Source organism: Pavona decussata, unplaced genomic scaffold (assembly GCF_977016875.1).
Source record: "Pavona decussata unplaced genomic scaffold, jaPavDecu1.1 SCAFFOLD_237, whole genome shotgun sequence".
In the NCBI taxonomy this organism is placed as follows: Eukaryota; Metazoa; Cnidaria; class Anthozoa; order Scleractinia; family Agariciidae; genus Pavona; species Pavona decussata.
Window position 1 is genome coordinate 1,292,433 of NW_028145642.1, and position 18,165 is coordinate 1,310,597.

Here is an 18,165-nt window from a genome sequence, read left to right on the forward strand (position 1 = left end):
TATTACAGCACAATTTCTCTCTCTAGTAGCTAGACACAGGCGCGACACACCCCTAGCGATAATTGATATGATACAAGTAACTCGACCCTATTGTCTTATCAAAATACCGGAAACGGAAGTCACATAACGCAATCACTGTCACACAATATAGCTAAAATAAATCAACACACTCCCCTATTTGTTTCCGTCACGGAAGCAAATACAGTTCGAGTAAAGTTCCTAATTTCTTTCGTTAAAACCTTATATTCTGAAATCAATGTTCAAATCATAAAATCAACGTTCCTCTCTTTAACGGTCCAACAAAACAGTATTTGTGTAAACAAAGTTTCTTAGTCGTCTTGGTCACGTTCAGCAATCTCTTGGACTCGTAGTCTACCTGCAACTGCAGCATCTCGCCTTGGTCTGAACACAGTCGCTTCAGCATTCAAAGGAGGTCTCTCTGCTTCTTGAGACCTGTCACAGGAAAGCTCTAGCGGGTACAACTGCTGTACAGTTTGCTCCAGATGGTTCCTCCCCGCGCGCAGCTTCACAGCTCTTACGACGCCATCACGACCTGTTATGAGCTCCTCCACAATTCCAAGCTTCCACTTATTTCTATCCTTGTTTTCATCTTTGATGATGCACACATCTCCTTTCTTAACTCCACAAGGGAAGTCTTTATGCTTAAGGGTGTGACATTCTCGCAGCCCACGAAGATACTCTCTTGTCCACCTGCTCCACATCGTGTCTTTGCACTTCTTCAGGTATTTTGCTCCCCGTCTGAGTTGCTGGTCTTCTTTGTGGTATGGGTCCCTTTCAGGTAGAATATTTGGCTGGGTGTAGAGCAATGAGTTTGGTGTTAAGACTGGCAACTGCACGTCTTCTTCGATGTAGGACAGTGGACGACCGTTCAACGCTGTCTCTACATCCAGTAGGACTTCTTTCAATTCGTCTAAGGTTAGGTAGGCGTTTCCGATAGTTTTCCTCATAGCTACCTTGACCAGCCCCACCATGCGCTCAAACTGGCCTCCCCACCAGGGAGCTCGGCTTAAGTTGAACTTCCATGCGATCTGGTGTCGTGCAATTTAATCGTTAAGCCTGTCGTCGTTCGTCAGTTGTTTCATCCATGCTGCTGCTCCAATGAAAGTACTGCCATTGTCTGAGTAGATTGTACTTGGCCTCCCGCGCTTTGCTATTAATCCCTTTAAGCTTAGCAGGAACTTGTTGGTCTCCATGCTCCTTGCAAGGTCTAGATACAGTGCTCTGGTCAAACTGCAGGCGTACAGGATAAGGTAGGCCTTCCCTTTGCGCTTGTCTGTGGCTTTAAACTTGATTGGCCCAGCATAGTCAACCCCCACAACTTGAAAGGGAGATGATCCTTCGGTTCGATCTCGCGACAGTAGTCCAGGGGGTGGTACTGCAAGGGCTGTTGCCTGGAATCGTTTACATCCTGGGCATCCTTTCACGATGCGCTTCACTAGTCGCCTTAGGCGCGGGACCCAGTGCTTTTCTCATACTTTAGCCATTGTTAACTGTGTCCCGCCGTGTAGAGTAGATTCATGAGGTTCTTCTACAAATTTCTCGGTGTAGACTGCTGTATCTGGAAGATACACGGGATAGACGCCTTGTATCCTTACCCGACATTCAAGGAGATTCTCGTCGTTTAGCTGCAAGTTGAGCTGCAGGCTATCTCTTTCGTAGTTCTCCGATTTCGCACCTTCCAGCTGTGCTCTCTTCTTCCAGAGTCTTCTTTGATTGTTCAGTTCTTCAGTGGGCAGTGGTTCCGCTTTCCTTTCACGGGGTGGACTCCTTGAGTTACAGACAAATCTCGCAACCCATCCGCTGATACGCAGCACGCGCCAGAACCCATACTTGTGAAGAACTGCATCAAGTTTATCTGTCTCATGGTCGGTAGCAAGCTTGAATATCTCTCGTACCGTCTTTGCTTATGCCAGAGTTTCGGCTGTCGCGGTTGTGGTTACATCAACTGGCCAAGCACTTGATTCTGAGAGCCATTTCAGACCATGCCACCAGAGGTCGTTGTCTTGTGCTACAGGGCCTCCACGACTCCGTAGGTCAGCTGGATTCTCTTTAGTGGGCACCTATCGCCACGTGATCCAATTCTTCTCTTGAATCTTTTGCACCCAGTTGTGCACAAATTGCTTGTATTCGCCTTCTCCTCTAATCCAGTGGAGTGCAACTTTACTGCCCGACCAACAGTAAACTTCCTTAACTGGGTAACCTTCCAGAGTTTCTCTTACGTTAGTGGCCAGATTTGCTGCCACGTGGTAGGCGACCAACTCCAGGCGCAGTATAGTAAGGCCCTGTTTGGCCAAACGAGCTTTAGCAGCGACAATGCCTTCTGTGATGCCTGAGGGTTGAGATACGACAGTACGCTCCTGCTGCTACGCCCTGTCCACTTGCATCTCCAAAGACATGTATAGATATGCTATTGATTGGTTCCTGGTACTTGACCAGAGCCCTCTCGAATGTGACTCTCTCTGGTAATCTCGATTCCCATTTTTCCCACTTCTCAGCAAGGTCAGGAGGCAGCTTCTCATCCCACCCGACCTTAAGGTTGCAGGCGTCTCGGTAAAGTAACTTTCCACATAACGTGAGGGGGGACGCTACTCTGAGTGGATCGTAAATCCTGGCTACCTTGGCTAGAATTCCTCTCTTACTGTTGTCGCCTTTCTCAGCAGGCACAGCGACACTTAGCACATCTCTTCGTTTGTCCCACTTCAGCCAGAGTGTCGCTCCACCTCCTCCTTCTGGTATCCCCAGCTGTTGCTTAGCAAACGTTTGTTCTCTGGCATTCTATTCCGTTTCAGCGAATTCTAGCTCAGGCTTGTTAGAATGCCACTTGTGCAGTTCAAACGCAGTGTCAGCGAAAATCTCTGTGGCTGCCGTCTTGCTTTCTCTGGCCTTGGCAATTGAGGTTCCCCCACTGATTAGATCATTGACGTATAGGTTCTTCTTTTTCTCGCTCATGATATCAGGAGGCTTCTCGCTCCATGTGCCCAAGTGTTGGTCAATTACTCCCGCTAACAGGAAGGGTGAAGGGGCCAACCCGAACAGCGCTCTTGTAAAATGCAGTGTCTCAACTTCTTTCTTCTCTATGTCCTTCAACCAGTAAAACCTGAGCGCATCCCTTTCTTCACATTTGATTTGAACTTGCAAGAAGGCGTTCTTAATGTCTCCAGTAACAGCAACTCGGTTGAATCGTCCACAAACTAAAACGCTCCAAAGTTTGTTCTGCAATGGTGGACCAGTGTTTAGGCATTCATTAAGTGATGGCGCCCCGTTCCAGGCCCGTGCAGAGGCATCGTATATAATTCTCAGCTTCGTGCTTTCTGCTGTCTCACGCATGACGCCCTTGTGCGGAATATAGAACTCTCTTCCTTCAACAGTGTTTGGGGCGCGCTCAACTATCCCTAGTGCTAACTGCTCCTGGATCACTGCGTTGTAATCGTTGAGGGTGTTGGTCTTTTCCAGTTTCCGTACAAGGCTAGCCAGTCTGCGTAGGCTCCCGTCTTTGTTAGTTGGCAAGGGAGGGTGGTCTCCTTTCCATGGGAGACCGGTTTCGTACCACCCTTCTTCACTCCTTTGTAGCTGCTCCTTGAATGATCCCCTGAAGGTGAGTTTGCCAACCCGAGAACATCCAGTTTGGAAAGATCTTCATAGTCGACTCTTGACGTTTGTGTGAGGACCATACTGGTAGTGTCGACTTCTTTGCCAGGCGAGGTGATGGTCCACCCCAACTTATTGTAATTCGCTACGGGATCCCATTCTCCTCCTACTCGCTGAGGTTCGGTAGTACTGTTTCTGGGGCACTCACTGTTCCCTAAGATGAGGTGCATGGGTAGGCGGGGTCTCTCATCGTTGTCATCCATTGACACGCCCTTTAGGTGAGGGTGTTTCTCTACGAGCTTCTTGTACTAAGGGTTGTCTATCAGCATGAAGTGAGGTTTCTCTGCTTTAGTGACTTCTGCTTCTATCTCAATGTTTCCCTTCACTGAGTTAAGTTTGATGCGATAGACTTCCATCACTCGACTGGTCACGCCCAGCATCATCTCAATCTTGCGCAGCCCAAAATGATGCGGTTTTGCTCTAATTCTATCAAGAAGTGCAGCTGAAGCATAAGAACTTCCTGCTCCTGAATCTAAAAGTGCACGACATTTAATTCTTGTGACTTCGACAACAACCACTGGGTACACAACAGGACCATCGCCAATTTGCGTAGCTGTCATGGAGTGTTCTGTGTTTCCTCTGTCACAGATGGAGGTGTGGTGTCTTCTTTTACAAAACAAACACGTTTTCTTGCTTCTGCATCCCGACACACTGTCATCACCAGCACAGTTAAAGCAGAGGCGCTTTCTCAGAAAGATCTTTCTTCTCTCGTTTGGATCAGGACCTTTGGTGCATTCGTGTGGCTTGTCATCGCCCACAATGCCGCGACATATCTGGGACTTTTGTTACGCTCGCTGGCGCTAAATTTGAAATCTCATCACACAAAGCACACAAAACAATAAAGAAAGTTGGCAGAAAATACGAAGTAGCGCTTCTAAATTCTTCTTTTATGAGCGTTCTGTTCCGTTTACCAGTTACTATTCATATGGCTTTTGTAGAAGAGATGTTAATAAAGCAAATGTGACCTTCAATATATTTGTAGCTGCTTTAGAAGTATTATTATTTCGTGCTTCAAAAGTAGCTATTTCGACACTCCGTTTGTATGGGACTAACACTTTTGGACGAAATTTTTGAAGAAATAAGGGTTAAGCAAGAAACTATTCATATGGTTATTTTTGTTTGACATGTGAAGATTCCACAGCTGAGTTTTCACAGGAATCCGACGGTTAGAAGTATTATTTTTTCCTGTTTTTCCGAGACCTACCCCCACAATTCTGAACTTGCTTGCGAGTTCAACCTTTTCGGTACTCCCACGGGAGTCGAGCTATCGTTTTAAACTTACCGCGAAAGTTCCAATAAATTCATAGCTCCGCCTCCACAAACAATAGTGGGCAAGTCATTGTAATTAAGCATTGAAATGGCGTGTGCCTCGCATGAAAGGTCACTTAAAAAGAACTTTAATTACGTGATAACCGGTCGCCTGCGCTGCATGCTACTAGATTTCATGACATTTCCTTGATTACTGCAATCGCTATGACCCTTCAGTAGTCATATTGACCACGTGCTGACTAGCTTGTGAGTACAACTCTCTTTAATAAATATGATCGCCTTTAGAATGCAAAAAAAAAAAACTTTCAAAGGCTTTGTTCAAACAAAAGCATTATTTAAATAAGAATACACTGACGCGGGGTACTTTAAATGTTTACCGCTTCAATAGAGTCACTTTCGACTACATTACTCGCTTAAAGTATTTACTGCTTCTGAGTTCTCGAAATGGCTTCTTTACAAGAATTGCAGCGCATTGATCGGGAGCTCTTTTCAGAGCTCACAGAATCCCCGATCAATCCTGCATTCCTACACATGTCAACTCCGTTGATTGGAAAATACAACCCAATGTTTTATTTACAAATAAATGGAGAGGCACTCTGGCAGATGCGTAAACTCAGTGGAAACCCAGACAAAGTCTTTGAAGCTCTTCAATACAATTTGCCTCAAATTGGGTACAAGCTTTCGTCATCTTCGTTGGCCCGCGTTGGAATCGCCGTAAATAGTAGAGTTGGTTACATCGTGAAGAAGATCCGTAACATATCCGGTGGCAACGAGCGTCGCGCCGTGCGATCTCGTTTTTTTGGCCTTAAATTCTTTTCGCTAAGTGAAACGCAGCCAGAAGTGTATTTTTTCACCTACTATGAATACTACACATTAAATGCAACAGGAACTGGTGTTGCTCGGCTCAAGCAGAGTTCTTAGATTATTGTTCTTTTACCGCTAGCGGTGCATGAATAGATTTTTTTATCCCGACTGTTATTGTCAATTTTATCTCACCTTCCCACATCTAAAAGTTTGATTGACAGCACCTATTTCAACGAAGCGAACACGACGCGAGCCCGAAACAATGAAGCCAGTTACCTGTTACTCCCGTGGGAACAACTCACCATCTTTATGCCTCATTTTGCAAATTTTGGCACCGTAAGTACGTGTCGCGAAAGACAATAGAATTGTTGGCGATGGTGATCAGTGCTGTCGCAATAAACACATCCACGATCACAAGGAGGGCGCGCGTCATCTAATTGGGTGTTGAAAGCATTGGAGTCACACCAGGGCTTGTCACTTGATCTCATTGTACACACAGGATTTTGTTCTGTCCATCCTTGCAAAGCGTAAACAAACTTCGGGAAATCTCACTCTTGCCAGTTTTCGTCCATTCGGACCAAATCGCCTCGAATCCCTGGTAGTTTGTCGATTGACATGCGAACATAACCATTAACTTCTCTTAGTTTGCCCAGTGTCTCGAGAGCTTGAACATTGAAGGAGAGCGCTTAATAAAATTGATTTTCGCTGGGTTACTGGTAACCCCATTATATTCTGGACGTATCCATTCACTATCTCTGAGATTTTCCCACACTTGTTCTTAAGAATGTTCTTGGCCCGTTCGTACCCCTGGCTTGAGAATGGGAGGTCATCTATCCTCGCTCTTACTTTAGGCTCTAGCAGATCCTTCAGATAAGCGAATTTCGTCACCGCTGCCATGTTGCTGCATTTATCGATTTCTGCTTCGTAAATGTTCCAAAAACGGAGCCAATCTGTATGAGTACTGTTGAACTTAGTGATAGTTAGCTTAGGTAATTTTGTGCGCACTCCCTCGCTGGGGGCGGGGCTGGCTTTAGTTTCACTCTTTGTTGTGTAATTCTTCTTTGCTTCTTCAATTTTCTGTTCATACTCCAGTTTTTGTTCTAGTTGCGCGCGTTCAAATCGCAGCTGCTCTTAGCGATCCCTTGCCTTAATCTTGTTCTCGCTCTCTTGTGTTTTAGTGTCTTGTTCTAATTTTAAGCTAGCCAAGTGCTCATTAATATAAGTTACGCGAGTGTTAACTTCGCCGATCTCCTTCTCAATTTCGTCGCTCCAGTCTCCGATATTTTCTTCTGAATCACTACATTTGAACATCTCTTCGACTACTTGTAGCTTTGAAGCGTCGATCTGGTCAGCAATAGAACTAAGCGCCTCCCGATGGCGTTTGATACTTTGTACATTTCCCGTTCCAAGGACACTCTCTCATTTACCCAATGTAAACAACAGAAGATTACGTTTACCTTTCAAGTCTTCTTGTAGTTTCTCCATTTCCAGACGAGTCCCATCAGAGGTGCCACTGTGTTGCGAATGCCTTAAGTCAGTATCAGCCAGTGTTCGCAAACTTCACGATTTAATGTCCTTGAATTATTACAGCACAATTTCTCTCTCTAGTAGTTAGTCTCAAATCTCAAGTCTCTCTGGTAAAATTACATTGTTTATCTGATCCTTTTGTACGTACCCAGGCGTGACACACCCCTAGCGATAATTGATATGATACAAGTAACTTGATTCTATTGTCTTATCAAAATACCGGAAACGGAAGTCACATACCTTATTCGTACTAATTTTCGCGGGCACTTAATTTTGCGAATTTGGAACACGAATATTTTGCGAGCATTAATTTTGGCGATTTTGCAAAAAAAGGTAAATTTAGGGCATTTAATTTCGCAAAAATTGACAAAAGACAGACTTAGAAAACCGTTTTTTGTTGAATGATCACTTAAATAACGATTGATTTACAATCATGATTTGCAATTACGCAATAGAAATAGCGTTGATAATCAGACAAATCAAGCAAATACTACAAATCAATCAAATGCTACTGCAATATGGTACTTAATAAAAGTCATTGTAAAAGTCAATTGTAAAAGTATGATTTTTTAAAAATACCTATGCCACACAGTTCGATGACTGCACGAAAGATGTTTTGAAAGAGCTACATGTACAAGAAGAAATGAATTGAAGAAGCGATTCGGATGAAGAAAGTGCTGAAGTGGAAGATAAATAGACTGATGACAATTACCATGTAGCTAAAAACGCAGTTAATCATTGATTAAAGCAATTATAGAAGTGTATTAAATTTCGCATGTTTAATTTTCGCGTATCCTAATTTTAACGAATCTTTAATTTCGCGATTTTTCACAAATCGCGAAAATCACGAAATTAAAGCCTCGCGAAAATTAGTTCGAATAAGGTAACACAATCACTGTCACACAATATAGCTAAAATATCCCAACACATTCAGTGCAAAAAGGTTGTTTTCTACTGTTTACTTTTAGGAAAGCTCACTAAAAAATGTGACAAAAAATAAAAGTCAGAGGCTAAAAAAAGTTGGAGAATTATTTCTGACACTGGGTTCAGTTCTGCCTAGCACCTGATGCATGCCTCCACTCTCCATGTATCCATAAGCATGCTGCGACCGTACAGCCATAAAACCATGCTGCAGGGAGCTAACTTGAGTTAGGAGCTAAACGTTTTCAATTGGTTGTTGAACTGACATAATCATTTGCATGAGTTGCATTTTGTGCCTTCTGGGTTTTTCGTTCTCTTCAAAATAAAATTTGAGGAGCTTTTTGGTTGGGTCTCTCTCTAACAACTTCTCAATACATTCCACAGCACTTGAGGCAACATTTTTTCTTTTGCCCTCGACTTTTGACTGTGACAAAAAGCTTCTTGTCATCCAATGATCCCTTATCCATGCTTCCTTCACTCTCTCCTAAATTCTCTGCTGGACTTCCTGCACCAGACCGTTTGTATAGTTTTTCACTGCGGCCGCTCCATTGTTCCACCGCTCGCTTGGGCTGACAAGAATCCCGAGTTTTAACAAGAGAAAATAACATGGGAAACAAGCATCCATATTTCTTGTTGTCTTGGTGAGGGCCACTTTTTTTGCAGTCGCTTATCAGCTTCTTCAACTTGTTTCTCACTTGCTCTATGGTGAATTGAAGCACTTGATCACGTGCTTCCAAGCGTGCCTGTAAATCTTTCTGTAGCTTGCTGTATCAGTCGAACCTCTCTAATACGGACAGTTCACTTGGTCCCGGGAAAATGCCCATACATTCCTTGTAAAAAAAAAACCTCTGTAATAGGGACCCTCTATAATACGGACACAATATCTTGGTCCCAGAGAGCAAATTCATACAAACTCAACCTGTTTATTACGGACACTCCAGTGATAACAGCTCCTATTCCACAGGCTTTCCTGTTTGTCATTACATTTCAAATTGTAATCAATTGTCTCATTGTTCATACTATAATAGTATCATTTGTTTTCAATCAGTAAAAATTATATATCGACATGTCATTGCCATTTATCATCAATATTTCTTATTCTTTGAAGACTCTCCAGTTGTTGCTTTCCTTTTTCTACCTCTTTTCTTCTCAACATTTTCACTTGAAAGACTATCTTTACAGACAGCTGGGTGTTATGTAAGATCCAAGCACTTCTCTGGACTGCATTTCTGTCTTTCAGGTTCTCAGGTTCTGGTTGAAGTTGTAGACTTTCTCCATTGTGAGGCGTCCACCTCCCCTTGTAGACATGAAACCCTCTTATCCATGATAGAAAGCTAAATGATTGAGTGCTAGCCATATCTCGTTGACTTGTTTTCAGACCGAAAAACTGAAGGAAAAGCACTGAGGTGTTAAATGCAGAAACTATTCTTCTATTCCTTCCGTTCCGCTAATTGTAGGTGTGGTACCGCTGGTTTCTGACTGGTTCCCAAAATTTAGAAGTGTGAATCGAAATTAGACTGTTAATAAAACATGATTACAGAATAAATTTCATCACTTCGATGTCGTGAACAATATGCAATGGCGAAACTAAGCGAAAAGAATTGACTTTGCAAGAAAAGGTAGAAGTAATAGATTTTAAAAACAAAAATCCAGCGACAGCACTGCAAAATATTGCAGATTAGTTTCAATGTGGTTAAACATAGATCCAATCTATCCTCCGTGATCAACAAAACCTGCTCAATAAATTCACGGCTGGTGGAAATGCGGCCAGCACAAAAGCTAGAACATGCAGATTTCAAGGCATTGACTTGGCAATGCTGGAGTAATTCAGAAAGGCTAGAAGTAAGAACATTCCTGTTTGGGAACAATTTTACAGCAGAAAGCCTGTGCCATAGCCGCTCAAATAGGCATGGAGCAAGAGTTTAAAGCTTCAAATGGATGGCTAGAAAAATTCAAGATCCGATACAACATTAAGGGAATGACTGTCAGCAGCAAATCGGGAGAGGTACGGAAGGGAACAGTTCAGTCTTGGAAAGAATGGTTACCAGTAGTATTCGCAGCTTACAGTCCCCAAGACATTCTTAAGAGCGCCTGTCTGTAAAAATCAGACAAATTCTAAATTTTGTGGCAAGGGTGGAAAATTCGGTTTCTTTCATATTTTAACGTCAGACAGGTTAGGATATAATTAAAATCACGGTATAGTTTTTTTGGTGAAATATCCTTTTATTTCAAAGAAAAACGGAAGTAACGAAAATCCGTTAAAATCGTCATTTGAGGCACTAAATTGTTACACGGGTTTGAGAGCCTCGCGTGCGAAAACAAATCACAAAAAACAAACCACCGTCAAAACGATTAAGCTTCTGGTGGTTCAATGTTAGAAGGATGGTCTATAGATTCCTGTAAAAATTTCTTTGGGCAAATGATTAAGAGTGACGTGAGAGCCTTTCATAGTCCGTACAAAATGCAAATATTTGACCCCCTGTGGTAAACTTTGGTAAAGTTGTGGGTCAGACATAATTTTTGGTCCATGTACATGTCTTGACCCATGTTAGGTTAAAATAAGCGCATAGAAAAACATTTTGAAATGTTCTAACCTTATAATATGCTGTAAAAGACAGGTCCAGATGCCATTTTAGCACGATTCTCTGGTCGTTCGTTGCATAAGTTTGAGCCGGCTGTTTGTATTAAACGTCCGATGTAGTCACCACGCAAACTGGTCGAATACAAATCTTTGATCAACTTTTGGAGAATTTCATCAAGACTGCATGTTCTTCGATGGCTAAGTCATTTGTCAGTATTGCTTGGTTTACAGTGCACGAAAACATTACGTCTGATCGATGTTAGAATGACAAAAAATGTCGTTGCTTTCAGTCTATCTTGCATTGCAGGGAGCCATTTGTTCGTCACACAATAGAATGTCCTGGACATTTTAGGGGGGTGGAGGAGGGTGAAAATGCGAAATGCTTGATGACTGAACATGAACATGCTCAAGGCAACAACGACAACAACAATAAACAAAGTGATATCTTTAGTTATGTTATTTTTCCCTTGCTAAAATCCAGATTATTTATTCGCGAATGCGCGCAGGCATGGTTGTTGGGAGCGTTGCCGTTGCAGTATCAGTACTTACTGATGAAGATCACTACACATCCTTTAGCTAATTCTTTCCATCTTTAAATGCCATAGATCCTAGTATGAAACCAAAAATATCCCTCATTGCAGGCATCTGTTTGTCATAGTATGTCACGGGCATGGGCGAGGACTAAAATGCTTGAAAGCTGCACTCGGCACTAGTCCTGGAACTAGTACATACTCTAGCTTTGAAACACAAAACTGCAAAATTCAAAAGAAAAAAAAAACAATTAATTTAAGGAATTTCGTCTTTCCTTGCATGCTTCATCTTTGGTAAGCCCCAATATTAGTTTATCACCGGTTGCAGGCTAGCACTATTCTTAGACAGTGTTAGATATACATGAAACAGCTTTTCGAGCCTTTATTTTTTCTTCCTCCTCTTAGTTATGCTGGTCCATTCACCAAAACTTGAAAAAAATTACCTAAACTAAACAGTTTGCGCAAGGCTATAACAGCTTGTAAGTGGTAGGTTAATCGACTGGCCATAAGTCTGATTGCTGCAGGTAAGCTAGCTTTCCTTATAATAATAATAATAATAATAACAATAACAATAACAATAACAATAATAATAATAATAATAATAATAATAATAACAAAAGAAGTTTAATTCCATCATCACAGTTAATCTGAATTACAATGTGGTTACAATTGTACAACTATAAAAATTACATACTGTTAATCCATGAGCGACTGGGTTACAATAAGTTTCATATCAAAATTACAAATAAATTCATACTTATGCAAGTTTTAAAAAATGGATATAAAGTCTAAAAAGGTAGAAATCTAAAGATCGTTGACAGCTGAAATAGTGCTTGGGAAAAAACTACAGCGCAATCTTTCTGTCCTACATTTAGTTTATGTATATTTATTAGTGCTTCTCGTTTGATAGTGATGTCTCGTCAATGGAAGATGTTTAACAAGAGGTCCTCCTCTTTGAGATCGTTTCAAGAGTGTTAACACAAAGTTCACTACCTGGTTCGTCTAATGTTCTTAAATTTAGGAAATGAAGAGTTTCTGAGTATGAAAGCACGGGAACTATGATTTTGAACGCACGTTTCTGTATGCATTCAAACTCTTGTGAGAAGTAGGAGGGAAGAGCGTGGTGCCATACTACACAGCATTATTTTAGTACGGATCCAATCAGGGGGGTATAGATAGTGATTAAATCATTCATCTCAACGCCCCCTCAACGGAGTACTCGGAGTATATGAAGGTGTTTAGAAGCCTTGGTGACAATAGATTCAATGTGATTGTTCCATTTTAAATTATTCTGAATGACCAGACCAAGTACTTTAATTGCTCTAATTGTTCATCATCGATCTTCAAATGAGGGAGTTCTATGGGATCCTTTAGGAAGCAAATCCGCATTTCTTTGGATTTTTTAGCGTTAAGTTTCATCCAGTTACCGGAGCTCCAAGAGGCGATGGTATCGAGACTGGCTTGGATGGTTAGGTTGCTATTTCTTACAAGCCCTTCAGACTTCAAGTGCAGGGTTTGGGATCTGGGATATTCAAATTGTTGATCATTACCAGGAACAATATTGGGCCGAGTTTTGTTCCTTGGGGAACGGCGGCAGTTATTGGGAGCCAGTCAGAGATCGAGCCAGTCAGCTTAACGCGTTGTTGACAGCTAGTCAGAAAGCTTATAATCCACGGTATTAAAGATGTGCGAACGCCTAAGACCAGAAGCTCTTCTATTAGTACATTGTACCCAATGCAATGGCTCAAAGATATTAGCACTTTAGTGCTACACTGTAAATTCGAGGGTAAATAAAGTTTATTGATTGATTGATTGATTGATTGATTGATTGAAAGCCTTAGAGAAGTCAAGAAAGCAAAGGCGGAGATGTCGTCCGGGTGAGTCGAGATACGTAAGCCAGTTGTGAATCATGTCAAGTAGACAAAACATTGTTGAAGTTCCCTTCAGACATCCGAACTGATTTGGGTCCATTTTGTCCTTGACATCGTCAATTAACCATTTGACTATGAAATCCTCGAGAACTTTGGACAAACAAGGAGTCAACGAGATAGATCTGAAGTCGCCCTCATCCATAGGTGATTGTATTTTTGGGATGAGTATTGTATTAGATTCTTTCCAGACTGCAGGTACAATACCAGATCGGAGTGATGTATTGAAAGGGAAGATCCGATTAATGGCGTCATTTAGCTGGGTAGTAAACGAGGACGCTAGGTCATTAATGGACGGACTGTGACCGAGATCAGTGAACCAGTCATGCGTGGTAACACATCTTCCAAAAGCATTGAGGGTAATGGCACACCAAGCGCTTAGGGGATTTAGCCCGCAGAGATTGCCTCTGCGTTAGACTAGATTGCCAGAGTAGGATGTAGGAGCCCTATCTACCCGTCAAGGGTAGATAGGGCCAGTAACAGGTTATGGTGGTCTGTTGACGTAACTCAGGAAAGGAGCAGAATCGGCTCCTATACATTGACTAATGAATGCAGTCTGAAATGTGAAAGAGTGCTCTTTTCCAACGTGATGACATGCCATTAGAGACAGCGCGTCACCCAGGCCGAAAATGCACTGGACACTAAAAAGATATGTAAGAGGGGAACTGGTGTCTACAAAGTATGACGCCTGTCGATATTTGACATCACACAAGTTTTCCGAAGGGATACAACACTATTGAAATGACCAAAGAATAGGGTTGCTTCGGGTCCCTAGAGTACGAATGGTAATTTAGAATACGGTTAGTCAAACGAATCAGCTAAACACTAATTCTTTTTAAAATATATACCGAATCTCACTGTAAAATTTGCGATATTTAAAATTAAACTGAGAGTGTCCCAACTTGTGGCCGTCAGAAGGATCAAAGAAAGTGATTGTGATGCCCTCATTCAGGAGTACACCAGGTTTCTGGACAACATCCCAGCGTTTGGTTCTGAGAAGTTCTCTAACTTCAACCTCAGTACTGACAGATTGGATGAACTGTTCAGCATTTATATGAACACTGAGCCATACCAGAAGTTGTTTCAAGTCGTACAGCTCCTTTTAGTCCTTTCTCATGGTCAAGCTTCTGTTGAGAGAGGTTTCTCAGTAAATAAGGAGCTAGAGGTTAAGAATCTGTCAAATCAATCACTTGTGGCTCAACGATTTGTGTGTGATCATATTAATGCAGTTGATGGCATCTTGAATGTACCAATCACCCAGTCTTTGCTTACCTCATGTGCTTCAGCTAGAAAACGATATGAAAGGTATCTGGATCAACAAAGGCAAAACAAGAAATCTGAAGAAGAAAATCGAAAGAGGAAGGCTTTGTTGGATGAAATTGAGGAGCTGAAAGAAAAGAAGAGAAGATTGACTGAAGACATTGATTCTTTAGTTAAGTCAGCGGATAATTTGGCCGAGAAGGCTGAATCAACTGGAAGTATAAGTTTTGTGACACAATCAAATTCTCTCAGGAGAACTTCCAAGGAAAAGACAAGTGAACTGCAGAACCTAGAGAAAAAGATGGAGCAAAAACTTGTGACCTTGAAAACCTGTTAGTTTGGAATGTACGTATATTTATTTTTATTTGCCACCCTTGAAATTACATTCCTGTTTGGGGTCCTTGAAAATCACATTTGGTCCTTGAAAAGTCCTGAAAAGTCCATGAAAAATGGTTGCATTTTTTTGTATGAACCCTGTTATTGCATCAGGACTTGGCTGGTATAGCATCTTGCGAATCTATTGGAAGAGCCAAAAGAAATGACTATGGTGATAAATATCAGTGATAAAGCTTACCCTTCAAACTTTATAATATGGTGTTTAGCGTTCCCGTTTTACCTTCGATTTTTAGAACCTTGTTAGTTGTTACATTGCAGAAATAATCGTTTACTTTTATCAATGTTATAGTTTATCCAGTCAGTATACTAGCTCCTTTGTTTTCAAATAACGAAGATATTGACCAGGGCATCCAAGGTTTGTGCTTCTATTGTGTATGATAACGGAAATATAAGCAATTTTCCAAAGTCATGTTACTTGTGACTAATGTGTCCAACAGTGGCTTACAGGTGTTGGTAATTTTTCGTGCCTTCGGACATACTGTGCGAATTTTGTTGTTGTTTGTTTATAAAAAAAAAAATAAATAAAAAACTTTATTTAAGTGTCAAAGTATTTAGCACTGTACCGCTAATTGGGGACGCTAAAACCAGTGAAATAAATACACAAACTGAACATAACATGGGATTTGAGAACGGGGCTACCGTGAAACAAATCCAAGTGGTCAGAGCGGGGCTTGAACCCGGGGCCTCCGGATTACGAGTCCGGCGCCCTAACCACTACGCCACGCCGCCTCCCCGTAAAAAGTAAGTTGAGTTGCCGTCCGTCCTAGAGCATGGACGGACAGACAGGGAATTGGCATGACAAACACAAACAATTTTTTCAAGAACGGAACTTTTCATTTTGAGAAAAGAAAATCTTGAACTGATCATGTGATCTGTAGGTTGGTATAATTTGCCTGTCAAGAGATGTTTAGCTTGACAAGAAGGCTAAATCTCCTTTATATATCAAGACCAGAGTTGTTACATTTTGCGTCAAAAGTTGTTACATTTCGCGTTAATGTTAGATTTTGGCGTTAGTTGTTACATTTTGCGGCGTAACACCCGTTCATAGTAAAATCAAGAGTCGGATGATAATCATCCCTTCAGGCAGGCAAGGAAATGACCTGGCATAGTCGACTTAAAGACCTGCAAAAACTACATTATTTGTATGCAGAAAAAAAGTTGACTGTGTATATGTTGTGGTTTATAAATTTGTTTTTGGTTTGAAAATTTTCAAACAAACTGATTTTTATCCTTTATGTAATTCATTATCAGAATTTGAAACAAAAGGAAAATGCAAATCAAACTGGTTTGAAACCTTTTAAACCAAAAACAAAATGATGTCAACGACAATTCACTCAGGGGGGGTCAAGATGGCTGCTAGACACGTTTATCCCACTCTTTAATGTCTTAGCCGGGAAAGCCTACATGGGTTCTTCTTACTAATCCAGAGGACCTTCGGCAGCAGTTTGAAGTTTACGAGACTTATTTATGAAAGCTTAACCGTGTGTCTGAATGTCGAAACGAGCAGAACTCTCATCAGGGTCCCAAAGAGGTTTATGGCTCAAGGGCTCCAGCCTTAAAAATGCAGGGCTCCAAGGCGAAAATTCCAGGGCTCTCGGGCTCCACATCATCTGTTTTAGGGCTCCGGGCTCCACTCTGGTCTACAATCTTGATCTGTAAAAATTCTACTTTTAACGCTAAATCAAATACGCAAATAAAAAAGTCAGCAATTCCGATTAATTTTTTAAACCCAAGCAGCCAGTTATTTTATCTCCTATTATTTAAAAGTGAATTAAATATTAACCTTGTTTAAATGGGGTTGACAGACCAGTTTGTGAATTTTTGTGAGGGTATAAAACACTGGGATTCGAAGCGGATTTGGTTAAACCATTTAACCGTCATTTCGTCTATGCACCCTGCTATGCACCCTGCTCGGTGAAGACCCGAAAGTCAGGATGGAAAGGGTCATGAATCAGATGAACAGTAAACAATATAATCTATTTGGACTGGGTAAGTATTGAAATTATTAATCTTCATCAACTATTATTTGTATCTTCAAAATGATCTGTCAAGTTTTTTTTTGTTTAATTTGTTGTAACTGATCGGCCTGCGAGCAAACTGCTAAAGGAACATCCGGTTACTTTAAAGTTGTTTTTATCCCGCTCACTACAATATTATAACAAAGTTTTCATTAAATCACTAAATAAGTTGTTGCATATCATTTTAAACTGAGATAACAGCGTATACTTGTATTATGTACTGTCCTCTCTGCAGATTCTGTTTCTTTATGCCCGTTAATGCGCACAAACAAACACAAAAAGGCAGTAGTCAAGATTCAATGCAATCTGGGAACTCGAATAATCAAACTTGAAAATGCTGGGCTCCGGGCTCCGCGCAAAATGTCTTTGGGCTCCGGGCTCCACAGCCAAAAAAGGATCAGGGCTCCAGTCAGTAAAATGATAGGGCTCCGGGCTCCACAGCAGATATTTCAGGGCTCCAGGGCTCTAGGGAACCCCCCTTTGGGACCCTGGCTCATGAAGCTCAAGTTCGAACTCTCAACCTACACCGAAGCGAAATCGCAGTGAGATGGACAACCAAGCCGATACAGATTCACTTCTGTCCTTAAAAGTCATCTTAGACAAACTTAGCGCTATAGAAAGCAGAATGGAGGATAATTTTAACTATCTGCACACTGAAGTATCAACCCTAAGATGCGAACTCATACAAGAAATGGAAGGTGTCAAATGTACAATCAAAGAGATCGAAAAATCCCTCGAGAATGCGTGGGCCACGATCGAAGATGTCCAGGAAGACTTCAAGATTCACAAAGACTCAAAAAGGACACATCAAGAAATGATCGACTGCCAGTCACAGGAAATCAAGTTATTAAAAGAGGAGCTTGCCAAATCACAAGCTGAAACTGCGCTACTGAAAACGTCACAACAAAGAACACAAGAAAGTCTCGTTGCCCTAGAAGATTACACAAGGAGAGAAAACTTAAGGTTCATGAACATCCCAGAAGAGGCTGACCAAAATTGCTCTGATATAGTCTACAATATAATCGAAAATGAGCTAAAGATAGACCCACAAGACATAAGATTTCATGCTGTGCATCGTGTCGGAAAACCACCGTCGCGAAATAGTGATAACAATAGTTCGCCGCGCCCTCACGCCATCATTGCAAGGTTCGTCATGAGGGAATACAGAGACGCGGTTTTGCCGTTAAAAACCATCCAAAGCATTCCCGACACTACAAAGATGCTTATATTACGAAAGATTATGCAAGAGCGATCCAAGAAGA

General features: G+C 41.6%; 2 protein-coding genes and 1 pseudogene across 2 annotated transcripts; 1 reads left to right on the forward strand and 2 right to left on the reverse strand.

Moving 5' to 3' along the window:
* Positions 1 to 329: 329 nt before the first annotated feature.
* LOC146457808 (uncharacterized) lies at positions 330 to 968 on the reverse strand. The gene has a single exon (XM_085091551.1). It carries the CDS (start codon positions 966 to 968, stop codon positions 330 to 332), a length of 639 nt encoding a protein of 212 aa, XP_084947677.1.
* A 96-nt stretch (positions 969 to 1,064) lies between these two features.
* Positions 1,065 to 7,227, reverse strand: LOC146457809 (uncharacterized; annotated as a pseudogene).
* A 5,940-nt stretch (positions 7,228 to 13,167) lies between these two features.
* On the forward strand, positions 13,168 to 14,915 carry LOC146457810 (uncharacterized). Its single transcript, XM_085091552.1, has 2 exons — positions 13,168 to 13,178; positions 14,121 to 14,915. Exons 1-2 carry the CDS (start codon positions 13,168 to 13,170, stop codon positions 14,824 to 14,826), a joined length of 717 nt encoding a protein of 238 aa, XP_084947678.1. The 3' UTR covers positions 14,827 to 14,915.
* Positions 14,916 to 18,165: the final 3,250 nt, after the last annotated feature.

Coding starts and splice junctions, on each gene's coding strand:
- LOC146457808 (XM_085091551.1), bottom strand. CDS start 968: ATGAGGAAAACTATCGGAAACGCCTACCTAACCTTAGACGAATTGAAA.